At 32.7% G+C, this 18,177-nt stretch overlaps 1 protein-coding gene across 1 annotated transcript in view; it reads left to right on the forward strand.

Annotated features, from left to right (window-relative positions):
* Nucleotides 1-18,177, forward strand: part of LOC149418590 (uncharacterized) — a 156,352-nt gene that overhangs the window by 119,021 nt on the left and 19,154 nt on the right. The window contains exons 7-9 of the mRNA XM_089639125.1: nt 184-357; nt 8,037-8,134; nt 13,593-13,657. Coding sequence (XP_089495251.1) covers nt 184-357; nt 8,037-8,134; nt 13,593-13,657 — 337 coding nt within the window. The remainder of the gene's footprint in view (nt 1-183; nt 358-8,036; nt 8,135-13,592; nt 13,658-18,177) is intronic.

The raw sequence follows: 18,177 nt of genomic DNA on the forward strand, positions 1-18,177 counted from the left end.
TTTCTCCTTCTCTGATTATTCTTTCCTTCTCAGTCATTCTCTCGTTCTCTCGTTCTCTTCTTCCTTCATTCTCTCATTATTCTATCTTTATCTTATGCTCTCGTTCTCTCCTCCTTTTACCTTAACACCGGAGTTTCTGAGAATCTTTTTTAAAATGTATGACCAACTCCATATTTATTCCAGGTGACAGTGCTGTGCAAACAGTTTGTGTGTGACAACCCCCTGTTGTCTCGGAGTGGGACATCCAACGGGGACAGCGGCCGCTCTCTGGACAACCACAACTCTGTGCGAAGACTCATCTCCACCTCCAGCATCAAGCAGGAAGACCTGGACAATGACGTTATAATTCCTGTCACAGCTTAATCCTTCTTCTCATCCTACTTCTTATCTATTGACTTAGCTTTAGAAGTAAGATTTGTACGGTACTTGGCCTGGTTGCTGGTTACTGGTTGCGAAGGTAGTTTAAATTAATCGACTTATTGAACGAATGTTTTAGTTAAACTGACATGTAAGCAAGTTTTCAATAAAACTCACTTGTATTGACTAGTTTTCGCTTAAATGGACTTGTTTATACTAGAGTTAACTAAAACTGACTCGATACTGCAAGTTTGAACAAAAACTAACTTTTAATTGCAAGTGCTATATATTTTTATTAAAACTGACTTGTACAATTGATTTCGACTTGTTTAAGGTGTTTTAGAATAAAACTGATTTCTTAAAGATTTTTTGTTAGAACTGACTTGATTATAATGGATAAAAGACATAATTTCTTTCATTAAATGGGTACAAATAATACATGGGATATGAAAGAAAAACTATTTGTTAAATCAACGCTTTTTATAATTGAATCACTTTTACCGATCAATATAAAATAAAAAGTTAGTAATATTCTTTTGCATTTTATATTGACAAAGTAAAAAGGAGTGTTTAATTTTTAATTCCTTTGAATAAACGAACATTTATATATATTTTGATGAAGTAACATATAAGTAAGATGTATAAATTCTGTAAATATAGTTTAAATGTTTATCTAATGATTGTATATGTGTTGATTTTATCTCATAAGTCACAATTTATTTATTGATTAGACCAATTAAAATTAGTGTTTAGTTTAATTGCTAATATGATATTTTAATAATACCCCTTTTTAAGACAGTGTAATCCTTCTGATTTGAGTTCCTGTTTAGTTGAGTTTTTTTTTAAATTTACATAATAATTTATCTCATTCTAGTTTGCTAACAAAACAGAACATACCAAAAGGTGTAAGTTTTTGTCACTTTACAATTTTCTATTACAATTCAACAACAAAAAATTATTACAGCTCTGAACTAATTATTGTTATATAATTTCGATTAGGATATATTTTTATAATTGCTTTAAAAGTTATTGTAAATAATTAAATTAGTGTGATTATTAAATGTAATACTGTTTACTTTGATTTATGTAATAAAATGTCCGATTAGAGATTTTAATAATTCGACTTTTTGTAAGAACAAGAAACATGATATTTTATAAATACCGTGTTTTATTATGTAAGTATATTATGCTATGTATATTATACAGAAAAAAAACCGCGAGCCAAGCCACAAATCATACGAAAGGAACAAAGCAATCGGAAAACGGTGCGAAATGCTGATTGCGGTTGCTTCGTTCCTTTCCGTAATTCTTCCTATGTTTTGTCCTGTTTATACGCACCCTAGTGCTACGTATACATACGCGAGCCGAACTGCCAAACTGAACCTCAACTTATGGGAAAATAACTAAGCGACCGAAAATGGCGCGAAACGCTGCTTGCAGTTACTTTGTTTCTTTCCCGTAATTCGAGGCTCGGTTCGCGTTTCGGTTCGCAAATGTATACGTACCATTATGTTTTCAACTGTCTAACTGTATATGTTAGAAGAAATAAATGTTTGTAACCCTTTTGAGACCTGAATTGATATCTTCACAGGTAAAAAATATATAACATTTGAATAATGGGTAGGTACCTACCATTTTTTTCTAATTAAGATTTTTTTATGTTAATTTGCATTATTGTTAGGTCTAAAAGGGCTAAAAAATATTTTTGTAATTAAAGTGAACTTGCTAACACCATTAAGATAATTGGCCATTTTCTCATTTCAAAATATTTCAAGTAATTATTACTAGATTGATGACTGATGATTATGACTTTCTCTTCATTTGTAACGACTTAATATCTCCACATCATAAAAATCATTTTGTCTTTGACTCATATTAAATAATACAAATTTATTTTTGATTCGATTCACATTTCCAAATATAATATTATTTTTCTAATGAGTATTTCTTAATATAATTTATTTACTATCTAAAATTAACTATTAATAGTGTTTTATAGTATCTAGTCACTTTAATGCGAAATGTAAATAATCTATTTTTTTAAAGTGTAAGTTGATCAATTAATTTATTTTATTTTATTCGTCATTGAGAGTGGTTATGAATTTTTCACTTATCTAATATTATGACTATTATTTATTTTATTGAACACATATTTAATTCAACACTCTAGATTATTTCAAGTGTTGCTAAAAATGTTATTATGATTACTACAATTTTTTTTAAATTAAATACTTAGAAAATGTGTTTGAGCATCTATATAAAAAATAAACTATTAAAATGCAATAATTAACTAACTGTTTTTATTTTATTTGTGAAAGCTAATTTATAAAATACATAATGATGTAGGAAAAATCATTCCTAACCTTTCTCTTCCTCATCTCCTTCCCTCTCTCTTCGGCTATAATTTTTTTTTAACCGGTTGTGTGCCTTAAGCGCGTTTACGCGCTTTAGGTAGCCGTGCTCACAAGGCCGGCCATACAAAATGAGCGCGTTAACACGCTGTTCTATATGACGATTTTGCTTGTCAAACTTAAGTAATTTGAAAAATCTAAAATATGGAACCCACGGTGACATCTATTGGGATGATGAAGAAATAATTATAATATAACAGTTCACAGATTATATCGACTTTAGAGTGATCTAAATGAAGCTTCATTTAAAGCTAAAAAATTCGCAGCCTGTCGGTACATCCGAGCAAAATACCTTCCGGCATTTAAAGGGTTAAAGAATAGTATTAAGATATTATGGCGCGTATACACTTGAGAGCCGGACCGCGAATCATAGTAAAGGAACGAACTAGTTAGTTCAGTTGCAAGCGTATCTGCGCCATTAGAAAATGCAGTAAATTCAATAAATACGTTCGCATTGTAAATTTGGTAAAATATTAAAAAATTCAGTTGATTTACTGTTTTCATATAATATGGCAAATATTTCATTCTGCAAATGCATATCTAAAATAAATAAGTTTCATGGCAACGTATTAATTCATAAAATCAAAGGTCGAGTTCGCCTGCTTTGGATATGTGATTTAGTCACAAAAACGCATTAAAGTGGATAAAATCCTCAAGGTCAGGCAGATTTGCATAATGTTTCTTGGCTAGACCGCCTAACAGATAGCACGAGTGATGTATGCCTGAGGTTGCCAATTTACGAAAATTGAGCTTCCTTCTGGCACGCACCACACACTTCTATGGGTTTAGCTCTTCAGTGGGCTAAACTTTACAGTCTTAAAAATATTTTACATGATGTACCGGTCTCCTTACAAACGTGCAGACCGTAATTTACTGTTACTTATAATCTGAATTTTTGTTTCGCTAGATCGAACCAGATTAACATAATCAACCTTGGCTTTATCTGCGTTATAGGTTATTTTTAATCTTTTTCTAGTGTAATTATAATCCATTATTAAGTTTTTTTTTAATATTTTCATCAACTGTTTGGCACGGTGTGTCTGTGGAAATTTTTTTAATTTACGAAAAAGTTAACTAATTTAAAATAATTACTGCTTTTTTCGTAATGAAATTGCGAACAGATCTGATCTTTTATATCTTATACCAGTAATTGTTAACGCTGATAAAATTAAATCATTTAATTAATAAAAATAAGACGCGTACCCGATAAATATAAAATAAATATATATTATAAAAGTTCGTGTACAATATGTGCCGCTAAAACTCAGAAACGAGTCCCGGTACGCTCAAGGGAGTTATATGGTGTGGTAGCCTCTATCCCCCATCCATGAAGAAGGTTCCCGTTTTTACCTGAAGGGCGTGCTTTTGAAGTATAAGGGCTGGAAGTTTCGTCCCCTAGAAATTTCTAGAACAGTCTGGTACATTGGAGAGCATTCCACAACATTCCAGAACATCCCGGAACATTCTGGAATGTTGTGGAATGTTCGGGTACAGTCTAAAACGTTCGGAAACATCCCGAAACATTCCAGATCATAATGAACTAAAAACGGGATTAAGGCGATGCCATACGTAGTAATGCAAAATCATGTGTTTTTGGTTTGAAAATTTGGTCGCCTAGAAATGTTTTAGATGCTTTAATTAAATACTGCGAGTAGAATACATCTTGGCCTTTGAAATAATCGAGTATTTTTTAGATAAGTCTTTTTATAAGCCCAGAAAAAAATAATGTAAAGGCCTATGAAAACTGCTTTAAAGTTCAAAATCTCCTACTTACGAACCCATTATCGGTTATGATTTTATTGTATAATGTGGCAAATTAAGTTATTTATAAAATGATCGAAAAAAAAAAAATATTTATACCTGAAGATCCACAAAATAAAATAAAAGGCACTTTTTGGCCATGTTTTTTTCTTGCATAAATCAAAACAGGCGGATGGTGTTGAGCGGGAATTTAAACCTTATCACCATCTACGTAAGGGTTGTTATTGACAGCGGCTGAATTTAAAATATTACACGACGTTGTGCATCGCCATAAAGGCCTGATAAACTTTTAGTAAATTTGTAATGTTAACCAATACATTGGTATCTCTCAATAGTATAAGAGTCACTATCCGCGTCTGTCTGTTTGTGCGCTTAGTTCTTCTAAATTATGCAACGGAGTTTGCACCATCAATTAGAGAATTTCTTCCGGAAGGTTTATATATACAAAACATGGATATTATATTTATTGAAAGTAGAGAAAAGTCGAGTAACGCCGGGTACACGTCAGCTAGTATAATACTTACCATCCAATTGTATCAGTGTCATTACCTACTCAGTCTTGTAAATTAAATTAAATTAAATTATTAAAATTCTTTGACAGCACAGACATAGGAATTAATAGACGAGAAGATAATGGCGAGGGGTAAAATCAACTGTTGAAGAACGAAGGGAATGAAGCTGACTGTGATTCGTCAATAAATCAATCTGACAGTAAATAGGCATCTCGCATTATAATATCACCATTTACTTCTTAAAAGTAAAATCTGCTTTTGAATGAATAGACATTTTTACATGGGAGCGCAAATTACTCGCCACGTTATGAACAAATTTGCGAAGTCCAAATTCGGCAAAAAAATTCGGTTCTATTTTCAGAGTCGAATATTTCGTTTAAGTATTTAGTTAAGACACTTTTATAAATGTTCATAATTTACTTCCCAGCAACCAACCAGCTTTGTGTTTCGCGTCCAGACGTTTCTCGATGTGATAGTAACAACTGATTCATATTATACGATGTGAATATGCTTAAAATAAAGTAAAATAATGCTTATATATGAAATGTAATACGACAATTGGGTTTATTCTCTTTTTCAAATCTATTTTTACAAGTTTTCATAGTACAAGTCAACATTTTGCCGTGTTATTTCGTAAAATGAACCGATGATGCCTCGACCATAGTTCGCACAAGAATGATGACGTCACGTTTTCAAATTTCACTTGAGGCCATACGCGAGCACAGCCGGCTCCAATGGAACCGGTATGGGGAGTGGGGATAATACGCTTTTAATCACTTAGGGCAGGTCTACTAATATTCATATGTCTATGTTTGACAGGCATTATGTACGTAGGTGGGTTCTTAAACACTTGTAAAATCTGTTTCACTAAAAGATCGTAGGTATATAATACAGTTTGCTGTAATGATACAGTTAATAATACGGTATATAATACAGTTTTGTGTTTGCGCAGATTCCTAATAAATGATTTATTGAATATCAACGGTATAAATATTTTTCGAAGAAAACTTCTTCTAACTGCTTTTCACTTTGTGATGGCATTATTTATTTTTTATTAAAACACAAATAACTTAGTTTACATCACTTTATTTCGATACAAAATCTCAACATGTTTCGTGAACCAAGTTCACATCATCAGGAGCACAAGTATACTAAAGTTATAATTAAAATTAGGTCTAGAAAGAAGCAGTCCTGGATTTGTCAATAGGCCTTATAGGCCGCGGCCTAGGGGCGGCAGAGTTCAGGGGGCGGCACTCACTCGCTTTGGTAAGCCGTGTATGCGATTATCAAAAATATCAATACTTATCAAAAACTATCTGCGACGAGTTCATTCAGTTGCTTAATGGCTGAGAAAATACTGAAATGCATTAGTGATGAGATGAAAGAAGTTAAATACTTTTCTTTAATTGTAGACTCTACACCGGATGCAGCACACGTAGATCAACTGACACTTGTGATTAGATATGTTTTAAATAATGGAGAGTCATGTGAGAGATTTCTTAAATTCTTAACTTCTGTAGGACACAAGGCTCAAAATATGTTTGATGTCATTACTTTAGAGCTAGAAAGTTGAACATAAATCTAGAAGACTGCCGGGGTCAGTCAAATGATAATGCCTCGAATATGTCAGGAATTTATAATGGTTTACAAGCCAAAATTCAAGAACAAGCACCACTTGCCATGTTAGTCCCTTGTGCAGCTCATTCATTAACTTTGGTGGGCCGCTGAGTCTTGTACGCCTGTCACTTCTTGCTGGAAGAGGTATATACTTTCTTTGTGAAGTCAACCGATCGTTGGAAAAAAATGGCTAATGAAATAGGAAAACAAAGGACGCTGAAGAGAGTAAACCTCACACGTTGGTCAGCAAGAGCAGATGCCTGCCAAATTGTAAGAGATTCCTGGGATGAAGTACTTACGATTTTAAAAATGATTGAAAATGACGCTACACAGAAACCCATCCCACGAATTGAAGCAAAGGGAATTCGCATTAAATTGAAAAAACTAGAAACGGAATTTATGATCGTATTTTGGAATGCTATTTTGGACAGATTAAATAAAGTGAGTGCTCAGATTCAGAACTCATCTGTTGATATACTGACGGTATCTGATCTTTATGGATCTCTTATCGAATTTACAATAGCAGAGCCAGAAAACTTTGATTTTTTCGAAAAAAGTGCAATTGAAATGAGCGCACTTAAGCAATATCAGGGCGACATTAAGAGTAATAGGAACCCTAAGAGAAAAAACTTCATAGACGAAGCATCAAATGAGGAGATTGAAACAACCTCCAGAGACTCTTTCAGAGTCAACACCTTTTTGGTAATTCTGGACAGACTGAGAGCTGAGTTAGAGAGAAGACATGGTGCATATATAATCTTTAAAGAAAAATTTTCATTTTTAACAAGAATGAGTGAATTTTCAACACGAAGAGTCTCAGAAAAAGCTCAGTCTCTTGTGCAATATTACTGTAATAATTTAGAAGACGATTTAGTTCAGCAATGTGTACACTTTTGTAGTCGTCACCTTTCCTCTAATAAGACGGCAGAGAAACCTGAATCGACATCATTACTGAATCTTTTTAAGTTTTTGAGGAAAAAATCTCTGTGTAATGTTTATCCAAACTTGGATATAGCTCTCCGCATCGCACTTTGCACCCCGGCCACAAATTGTTCTGGAGAAAGGAGTTTTTCCTGTTTAAAGCGTGTGAAAAATTACCAAAGGTCTTCACTGTCGCAAGAAAACTTAACTTTTTGGCTCTTCTGAGCATTGAAGCAGACTTAATGAATACTATAAGCTATGAAGATATTATAGATGATTTTGTCAATAAAAAAATTGTAATTCTTGTTATTAAATTTTACTAGTTAAATTAAATTTTAAGTTTAAAGTTTATTTTATTTTTGAATACCTACTTCCTACATTTGAATATTTATTTTGAAAATTGTGTGTCACCTAATGGCAGCCTAAAAGTGAGTGATTATGTTTTTTTTTATTATAGATATTATCGGTGACAATTTCCAAGAAGGGGGTAGGGGGCGGCGCAAACGAAGTGGCCTATACTTGTGAAAAGTACAAATACGGCCCTGGAAAGAAGAGGTAGAAGGAGCGGGGAGAAGTAAGAGTGGGGGAGGGTTATTCAAAGTAGGAATTAAAATGTCATTAGACGGGAAAGACCGAGTAATTGGGAAAATATTTAAAATGGGGTTTATAATTTTTTTTGTTTATTAATAATATCTGCTTTCATATTCACGTGTTTTCTTATTTCTAAGATTTCAAAATTATTGATTTGAGATACCTTGTAACCAGATGTAGTATTTTAAAACCTGAATTAATATCGAAAGTATGGTCGTTATTTAATAAATGATCCGCAAATTCTGATTAACAGTTTCCCTTTAAAGCCCTAAGATGTTCTTTAATTCTGATCTCAAAGTTTCTATTAGTTTTTCCTATATAAAAGGAATTACAGTCATTACAGTTGAGTTTATAAACAACAGATTTTTCGCTTTAAGACAGAAAGCTTTCGATAACAAAGATTTTATTTTAACAAATAGTTTACGATTTGATAAATAGCTATTAAACCATTTTAGCATGTTATCTCTTACTCCTAGGGCAAATAGTTTTCGGGTTAGTAGTTTATGGGATACTTTGTCGAATGCTTTAGAAAAGTCTGTATACTCGTATATGCAGTCGACTTGTTTATTTTTTGCAAAAGATTCTTATATAAAGTTTTGAAATTACTCTTTTATGTGAAATGCATTGAGATGGGAAAGCCTTGTTTGTTTTTTCTTAGAGAGTTAACATGATTGAAAAAGTTCTGAATGTTGGAAGGTATAAAATTTTCGATCCCATTTATGTGATTAAAATACGATATTTTAGACATTTTTTACATTGAGATCTATAGTTATGAAATATCTTGTAGTCGTTTAGGGATTTCGATACTTTATAGTTTTTGTGGGCATTTTTTTAACATATTACTATGTTAATTAACTCTCCATTGAACCATTTTGGGAACTTTGCTTCTTTGAAGTGTGAAAGTGGTACATATTTTTCAATGGCCCTATTAATAATTGTGTAAAATAATTGCATATTGTGATTAATATTATTGTTATTTTTGAGGCAAAGAAATGATCAGTCATCATTAGCAAGATATTGTTTCATGTTAGGATAGTCAGCTTTAGAACAATTATAAGTAAGGTTAGGCAGAATAGTTGTGTCGTCTAGTGAGTTACTTGTCATAATGTTTATGCTTACAGCGGGGTGGTGGCAGTCTAGGGGGAGGAGCTCATCAACTGATTTAACAACATGAATTGAGAGATCACTGGAGAACACTAAATCCAACAGTCGATTATTGTTATTGTAGACTTGATTGACTTGATGTAGTGAGACTAAGTTCGTCACATCTATTAATTCGGGAGCATTTTCTGGCAGGCTTAAGTTGTTACAAGAGTCTTTATTCGTCCAATCAATGCTAGGGGTATTATAGTCGCTAAAAAAAAATTGTTCTGGCATCAGATATTTATTATTAAAGTTTTCGACATCATTTCGATGATAAAAATGATCTGAGAATGTTAACCTTCAAAGTTGTCATCTCGTGTATTATTAATAATAAATTTATGCAGGCTTCTCAGAGTTGATTGAAAAAATCTTACGAAAATTTTTGAATAATATTTTCATGATTAAAAAAGTCGTCTTCGACATCAGCAATCGAAACTAAGCAGGGCTGCGCCAAACGGCGTATTGGTGTGAGTAAAATTTTGTTGCCCCTTGTCAGAACCAGTAGACACCGAAATTTACGATTTGGGAAAAACTTACCAAAGGGCAATAAGGGCACTTCTATTCAGTTTTCTTACGACCTCAAAAAATATTTTTTTTTACATATTTTTTATTATCATGAAGTGCATTATTATTTATTTATTTAGAATAACTATTTTCAGATGCTATTTGGATTTAATTTTTCTACCGATTTATAACAACTTTCTCTTTAACTCTTTAAGTTTTCTAGTGCTAAAAAAAATATGTTACTTTTGAAGATAATATCTATACATTTGTAATGCCGAAACGTTAATTATTTTAAATTCCCAAAGTAAGCTCCAAAAATTATTTAAAACACGTTTTGTTCTGTTATTTAATATGTTATATCCATGAAAAAAATCACAGTGTATCTTCGAATGTAACTAAAGAATTTGTCGAGAGATTTTTGCTGTATTTTGAACTAGTCTTGTTTTATTAAATTTTGACCATTTTCGCTTAACTGTTATCGTTTTTTTAATATTAGCGCGCTCCCTCTAACACCCATATTAAATATATCCGTTTCAAACCATGTTTGAACGCTTACTACGGGGCCTTAATTGTAAGAAGATCGTTAGACTTTGGCTATTTTCTACGTGCACCCGGAGGTATAACTTTTACCAGTGCTGCAGTGGTGACATTTTGCAAACTGGATGATAATACATTCACATACATTTATTTGCTAGGTATATTTACCCTTTACAATATATTGTCTCATTTGCCTTTATTTATGAGGTATTTAATACAACACCTCTTGTACATCATATTATTCAAAATCATTTTCAACCACTCGTTTTATCAGGTTCCCTCTCGGAAAATAACTAAATACATTCTGACAGGTCCATAAATTTATGTCTGTTTTGTTCTGTTCAGAGAAGTTGAAAAATAATCATTTTGATGTCTATAAATAGTGCGATTAAATTATTTTCCGAAGGCCTAATCACAGTCAGTAATCTAGCCACTGAAAATGAACTCTACGCACTTTTACGTTATCAAACTGTGAAATGAAATAAACAATTGATGTCTGCATAGGTATAGGGCACATTGCCTGCCAAACTGAGAACACCAACCTGGAGAAACTGGCAAAGTGTTTAGCAGGAGAAACAGTGGAAGGTCACTAATATACCGAAATTCAATAACATCTTTTCAGACCCATTGTTCCTCTGAACAATTTACGAAATGCATATTACAAAAAAATTATCACGAGGTTAATTACGCACCCCATTCCCCCTGCTTTGTGTAAAATCTCTAAGTTTTTTTTTTTTTTTTAAATTTTTTTTTCCGATTTTATTGTCCGGATTAAATCTTCCCCATGGTAAAAACTAAACCCTTCCAAACACTTTTCCACAAATGATCATCTAGTCAATCAACAATGTAAGTGCATTATATAAGCAAAATAAATACAAAACAATACAAGAACAACACGTCAACTCACCAGAGATCAAATGGGAAAATAATTCACCGACTCCAGATATTTTCATATCAGATCTAATACGCCTAAATTTTTAATGAGAGAGCTAGGTAGCTAGTAGCTAGTAGCCGAAATAACGAATGGTAATATTTTTATAGTCTGAGAATGCCAAATTCTTTTTATTTCATTTCCTAAATCTGTGTATTTTCTTATTTTTTCATTTCACTCGTTTTTATTTTCATTATATTTTATATTGTGTTATTTTGTAAACTTTAATTTTACGTTATCGACTATATTTTTTAATGTGAATACCGCACTAGAGTCCCAACTGCTCCCAACCGTCTGGAGCCAGTGAGACTATGGCATCTCAAATTGGAGTATGTTGTGAGGCTGAACGTAGTGTGAAGGGAAAGGATAGGGGGAAGAGGAAGGTGAGGGAGAACCTAGCTATTCATATCTGGTCACCAAACACAGCTAAAGCCATTTCAAGCAATGTTCTGAATATTTAAATTTCGGGTCTTACACCAGGGCGATACTGAGAGTATTTCCACTCTGGAACGTGCTGCATGTATACTATATGTATATATATATATTTTTAAATGAATAATTTGTGAAATAATACAAATTTGTCAAATAAAATTTACTTGCGCAAGCCGGAATTTGAACCCAAGTGGAGAAGCCTAGTTCATCATGTAAATTGAAGTATAGTCATGATCTTCATCATTGGTTCTGAAATCACGAAACTATTAAACTTTTCGACTAGATTATTTATTTCAACAAACATAAGAAAGGGAAGCATACATATTACATCGAATCGAAATATTATTAATTTAAGTAGTAAATTAAGGTAGGCGACACACTACGCCATACGCATCACGGCTTGGCTATACACTACCGATGGGAATGTATGTCGAGCGATATGCTGAAGTAAGCCAAGACACGAAAATACAGCCCGCTTATAGCGTGGTCTATCACAGTCTTAATAGATTCATGGGCTCTAAAAAAATACCCTATTCCCCGTGCTACAATAATATATTTTTCTATGCCACTGAAGCAGTGAATAAATATAATACACACTAGAATTGCCTTCTATGTAGATTTGAATTACAAACGATATCGCCACTGACTTAGTACCCACTTTTTGGTTATAACCATAGAAAAAAGACATTTTTTTTTTTTTTTTTTACAATGAAAACCTCACAAGAGTCCCAACTGCTCCCGTCTGGAGCCAGTGAGACTATGGCATCCCCAATTGGGGGATGTTGTGAGGCTGAAGGTAAGTGGGGAAGAGAAAGAGGAAGGTGGGGAGGTACCTGGCTATTCAGATCTAGTCACTAAACACGGCTAAAGCCATTTGGAGCAACGTTTCAATTCTGAATGGTGGTTATACACCAGGGCGATACTGGTAGTATCTTCCACTCTGGAACGTGCCGCAAATATACTATATATTATTTTAATTAATTAATTGTGAAATTTTAATTAATTTTAATTAATTAATTGTGAAATAACACAAATTAATCAAATAAAATTTATTTGCGCACGCCGGGTTCGAACCCGCGACCTTCGGAATGGCAGTCCAATGAGTTACCACTGGACTATGCCGGCCGTCAATATATCAGACATGCGATGTGGGCATGTTTTGTGATCCAAAAAGTCAGACAATTCTATTTTTTGGCTTTGCAAAAAAGTTATTTTTATATGCAATATCCGGCGAAACGTAAAAATTCAGAGATAAGTACATATTTAAATTCATTACGATTCCGAAAACAATTACTATTAACAATTATTGACATATTTCAAATATAATAATATCCATCAACAGTAGAGTCATCATTAGTTTATAAAGTTCACTTAGTTTTGTATAGAAACGAAACGTGACATTGCAAAAAAATATATTTATTTTACTGAACCGTGAATATTTAATGACTAGAACCAAATCGAAATGACAGTGAAAAAGAAGTTTGTTGTGCCCAAATAATCTGAAAATATTCACAATTTACGTCACAGAAAAAGTAAACGAAAAGTCCAATGCTTTTATAAGAGTTAATTATAGATAGTAGGTAGGTACTTAACTAACTAAACATATATGTATAAGCAGAAAATAATCTGTTTGCATACCGTCTGAAGCAGCAAAAACTCTCAAACGGTGAGAACTGTCAAAAAAATTTTAACAGGTTTTTCTTGTCCGATATTTCTAGATCAATGAAATATCCATTTAATTGTAAAAAATGACGTAATAAGTTTATTGGGTTAGCATCATAATATATCATCAGTTGATAGAAAAAATATCAAGTTCAATACGTGGTTAGGTTATGGGTTGACATTATTTGTTGATGAACCGTGTTCTGCTTGCAGTCCACAACTAGTGGCCGACTATACACTATACTTGGACCCCGGAGGAAAATTGCAAATTTCGGGAGGTGATTATGCATTTTATATAAATTTTCGAAATTCCCGGTAGATTTCAGGTAAAAAAGTAAAAAATTATGTATGAAGAAAAAATATTAATAATCAGTAAAAACAGAAAATAATCAGTTGGCCTACCAACATTGGCGGTCAATACGTTGCAAATATATGACAAGTGGCATGTACACTTTGGGCTAGCGCACATAATATAATCAATTTTAACATAAGAATAAGAAAATAAAATTTTATAGAATAAAATTGGCTGCGTGTTTAAAAATGTTGTAAGTTTTTTCTTGAATATTTCGCAATTTTTTTTCTTTGCTTAGGTCCAAGGAGATGAAAAAATGTATACCTTTATGTAGAAAGTGATTTTCGGCTGCTGTTTTGAGTAACCGTGGTACCCAAAGATATTAGAAGAACGAGATGTGCTATGCGCAGTTCGTACTGAGTGGAATTGTTTTGCCCAGTGTCGCCGGTTTTGTTCACCAATACTACTGCACACCTTCGCTTGCGCTAAGGTATCCGCACTAATACATAGAACAGATTTCTGTGCGTACACGTCCCGATACCGTTCAAAGTACCCTAATTAGGTAGTACTCCGGCTACGGTCCGGCGGCCAACATAGCATATCTCGTTCTTCTAATATCTTTGGTGGTACCGTTAGTCCTACTGTGGTAATATTTCTAACATTAGTATTTATTTCAGAGCATATACAGGGTGTCTGGTGGTAAAGTGCACACACTTCCGGAGGCGATTCTTTATGATGATAAGTAAAAAAGAAAAAAAAAAATCGAAATTCGGGTATTTCGAATTACAGAAATATTTTTCCATATAAGATTTTTGTTTTCTCAATTTTCCAGCCCTCTTTCAAAAAATTAAATTACCTAATTTTAATAAGATGACATATTTATTTATTTATTTATTAACGGACATCGTCCAAATTACAAAATAATAACAAGAATAAAGTAAAAAGAAAAATACAGGAGTAGACAAAGGTACATGGAAGCAAAGACATATGGTAGATATTATAATATAAGAAAATAAAGTGACAAGTCGAATCAAGTCAAGAATACGCCGTGGGTCAGGACCACAGGACACTTATAATATTCCGTCTCTTGTTTAGCGACTGGCAAAAATCATTCAGACTTATCCCAAAAAAGTTAAGGTTTTGACTTGAGTTGATCAGTCTACACATTCTGGACAATGGTGAATAATATCCATAATTTGTCGAATGATGGTTGAGGAAGAGCAGTTCATTATTTCTGAGTCTTTGCGAGGGGATATTGAAGGGAATGAGTTGCAGTAGAGTAAGTGAATCAATAATACCATTTATAATTTTGAAGAAGCAAATGAGAAATAAACTGAAAATAAACTGAAATAAAATAAAATAAAAATAAATAAAATAAAATCAAATAAACTGCTTAGAGACTTTGAATGCACCTACATTTATCGCATATTTTTAGGATTCATGAATTTACTTTAAAATTGTCGTTTGTAGTACCTACTTGGAGCAATATTAAATATTATGACTTCTGTATATTCTCTGTGGCCTATTTGATAATCACTGCTTTAAATTTAAATTCTAACATGAATTTTTAATATGTGAATACATGATCAATGATTTGTAAGAAAAAATTACTCAATTGTTGTTTCAAGTGGTAATAATGATTATTTATAGAACCCTTCAGCGAACGAGTATTGTAACACTGAACGTGCTAATGCAAAGTTAATGAATAGCCGGTATAGTAGTTATCTACTGGAAGAAATATAATAATCTATATATGTATATACACACACACATATAAATGTTCGATTGCTTTGAAATTTTGACACAACGTTGAATTCGAATATGCGTGTGTTTTTATACACCTAATAATGCTTCGCTATTGCTAATGTCTAAGCCCGGGCGCCTCCGACTCTTTCCACCATTCACTACTGTATACCACAATATTACTGTTAAAAAAACTATATTACATTGACTTTAATTCGACTTCGTATCTCACTACGGTGCACAGATATTGCATTAAGTATTCCTCAGGCATCCCCAACTTCTTCTACTATTTAAACATCTCTAAACACAACTGGCACTAATAATAACAAACTTTGAAATTTTCAGCGATATCGGTTGACTTCTTTTCGAGTTTTGCGAGCACAAACATAAGCAGGCTGAATTTTTTTTTATATTTTAAGATTAGAAACCAGTTAGAATTTTACTCCACTATTTGGAATGCATTTTATAAAATAAGACGTTGTCCAGACCGACTTCTATGTAGGGAAGTTAAAATTAGTGGGTGAGCGGCACATATCGGGTCCAAATGATTCTATATTTCAAGCTGGAACCAACCATAAAGATTTACAAAATTTCATTAAAATATAAGACTAGGAAGGAAGATTCCTGATTTAGGACAGTCAAATAGACAAGCTTAGTTCATATTACATATTATTATAATACTAAAGAAACATAGTAAGTTATATATAAATATATATTTTTTAATTTTATTTATTAACTTACAAAAATACAGTTTTTTACACAGACATAGGAATTAATAGACGAGAAGATAATGGCGAGGGGTAAAATCAACTGTTGAAGAACGAAGGGAGTGAAGCTGACTGTGATTCGTCAATAAATCAATCTGACAGTAAATAGGCATCCCGCATTATAATATCACCATTTACTTCTTAAAAGTAAAATCTGCTTTTGAATGAATAGACATTTTTACATGGGAGCGCAAATTACTTGCCACGTTATGAACAAATTTGCGAAGTCCAAATTCGGCAAAAAAATTCGGTTCCATTTTCAGAGTCTAATATTTCGTTTAAGTATTTAGTTAAGACACTTTTATAAATGTTCATAATTTACTTCCCAGCAACCAACCAGCTTTGTGTTTCGCGTCCAGACGTTTCTCGATGTGATAGTATATGTTTCTAAAACTGATCTATATTATACGATGTGAATATGCTTAAAATAAAGTAAAATAATGCTTATATATGGAATGTAATGCGACAATTGGGTTTATTCTCTTTTTCACATCTATTTTTACAAGTTTTCATAGTACAAGTCAACATTTTGCCGTGTTATTTCGTAAAATGAATCGGTGATGCCTCGACCATAGTTCGCACAAGAATGATGACGTCACGTTTTCAAATTTCACTTGAGGCCATACGCGAGCACAGCCGGCTCCAATGGAACCGGTATGGGGAGTGGGGATAATACGCTTTTAATCACTTAGGGCAGGTCTACTAATATTCATATGTCTATGGTTTTTTACTATTAAGTCCCGTTAAACTGATTGATATCAGTTTGTCAACGGGTTCTTTTAACAATTACTTTTTAAAAACATATACAATTTTAACAAGTACATAAAATATACACATAATTACATTAGTACAAAAAAATTCTTACACATAACCATTTTTTAACATACATTTCCTTCTGTGAGTCAATTCACAGCTTTTTATTGAGTTTGGTAACATGTTGTAAATTATTGGAAGGAGGTATTCCAGAGTTCTTTGACCGTATTTATTCAGGTATCTGGGAACTACAAGACCGTCGTTTGCAATTAGTATTGTTTTATGAACATGTGTCACTATTTTATTATGTTCAGATTGAGATGTTTGCTGACTCGCAATTTTAAGCCACAATAAAGCACGAACAGATAATAAATTTACAGAATTGTATAGTAATGACTTTGGTACGTCATGTCTTTGTTCGTATTTAGTTTTATTTAATAATAATATTACCAAAGAATATTGTACATTTTGGACTGAAAGAAGATTTGTTTTTGTTGAATGTCCTCACGAAGTTATTCCATATCGTATTAGGGATTCCGCCAATGACAGGTATACTCAAAGATATTAGAAGAACTATACTATTCTATGGTGAAACAAAAAACTTCAATCTATAAAGTTTGCTCACTATAGCTCAAAAGGGACGTGGACACGGTCAAGCGGCTTGATCGCAAGCACGTAGTTTATTGTCTATGGCACTTTGTGTCAAGCATTTTGACCGTGTACCGAAGCTGGCTTGCAAGCATTGCGCAATTCTACGTGCTTGCGGCGAGGCTTGATGCGAATTTATATTTTTGTGGGAATAGACAAACGACAATAGACAAATAAATATCACGTATCATAAACAATGATATAAATTGAATAAAATTGTTATAAAATAGGTACTTAGTTATTGTTTTTGTGTTCAATTTGTAGAAATCCATCTAATTTAAAATTTTTGGAAGTATTTTAGTATTTTTTAATAATTATGACAGCGGTTTTCAAGGTCATTAATAATCAAACTGTAGAATAAATAATTTTCTGAATTTTCAATGGAGAAAACATATTTTTTGTATGAATACCGCACAAGATATTCATACAAAAAATAGCTGTAGCCTGTAATACACTTTGCAAATGCTCATGGGTAAAGCGGTACCTTAACTTGTACCATTCTTGACACCAAATTCGTTTCTTTTTATTATTTTATTCAAACATAAAGCTAACGTAAGAGCCAAGAACGCTTTGTCTTTGACAGATTCCATTTTGC

This window comes from Hesperophylax consimilis, chromosome 13 (genome assembly GCF_061612785.1).
Source record: "Hesperophylax consimilis isolate HC1 chromosome 13, BYU_Hcon_1.0, whole genome shotgun sequence".
Classification (NCBI taxonomy): domain Eukaryota; kingdom Metazoa; phylum Arthropoda; class Insecta; order Trichoptera; family Limnephilidae; genus Hesperophylax; species Hesperophylax consimilis.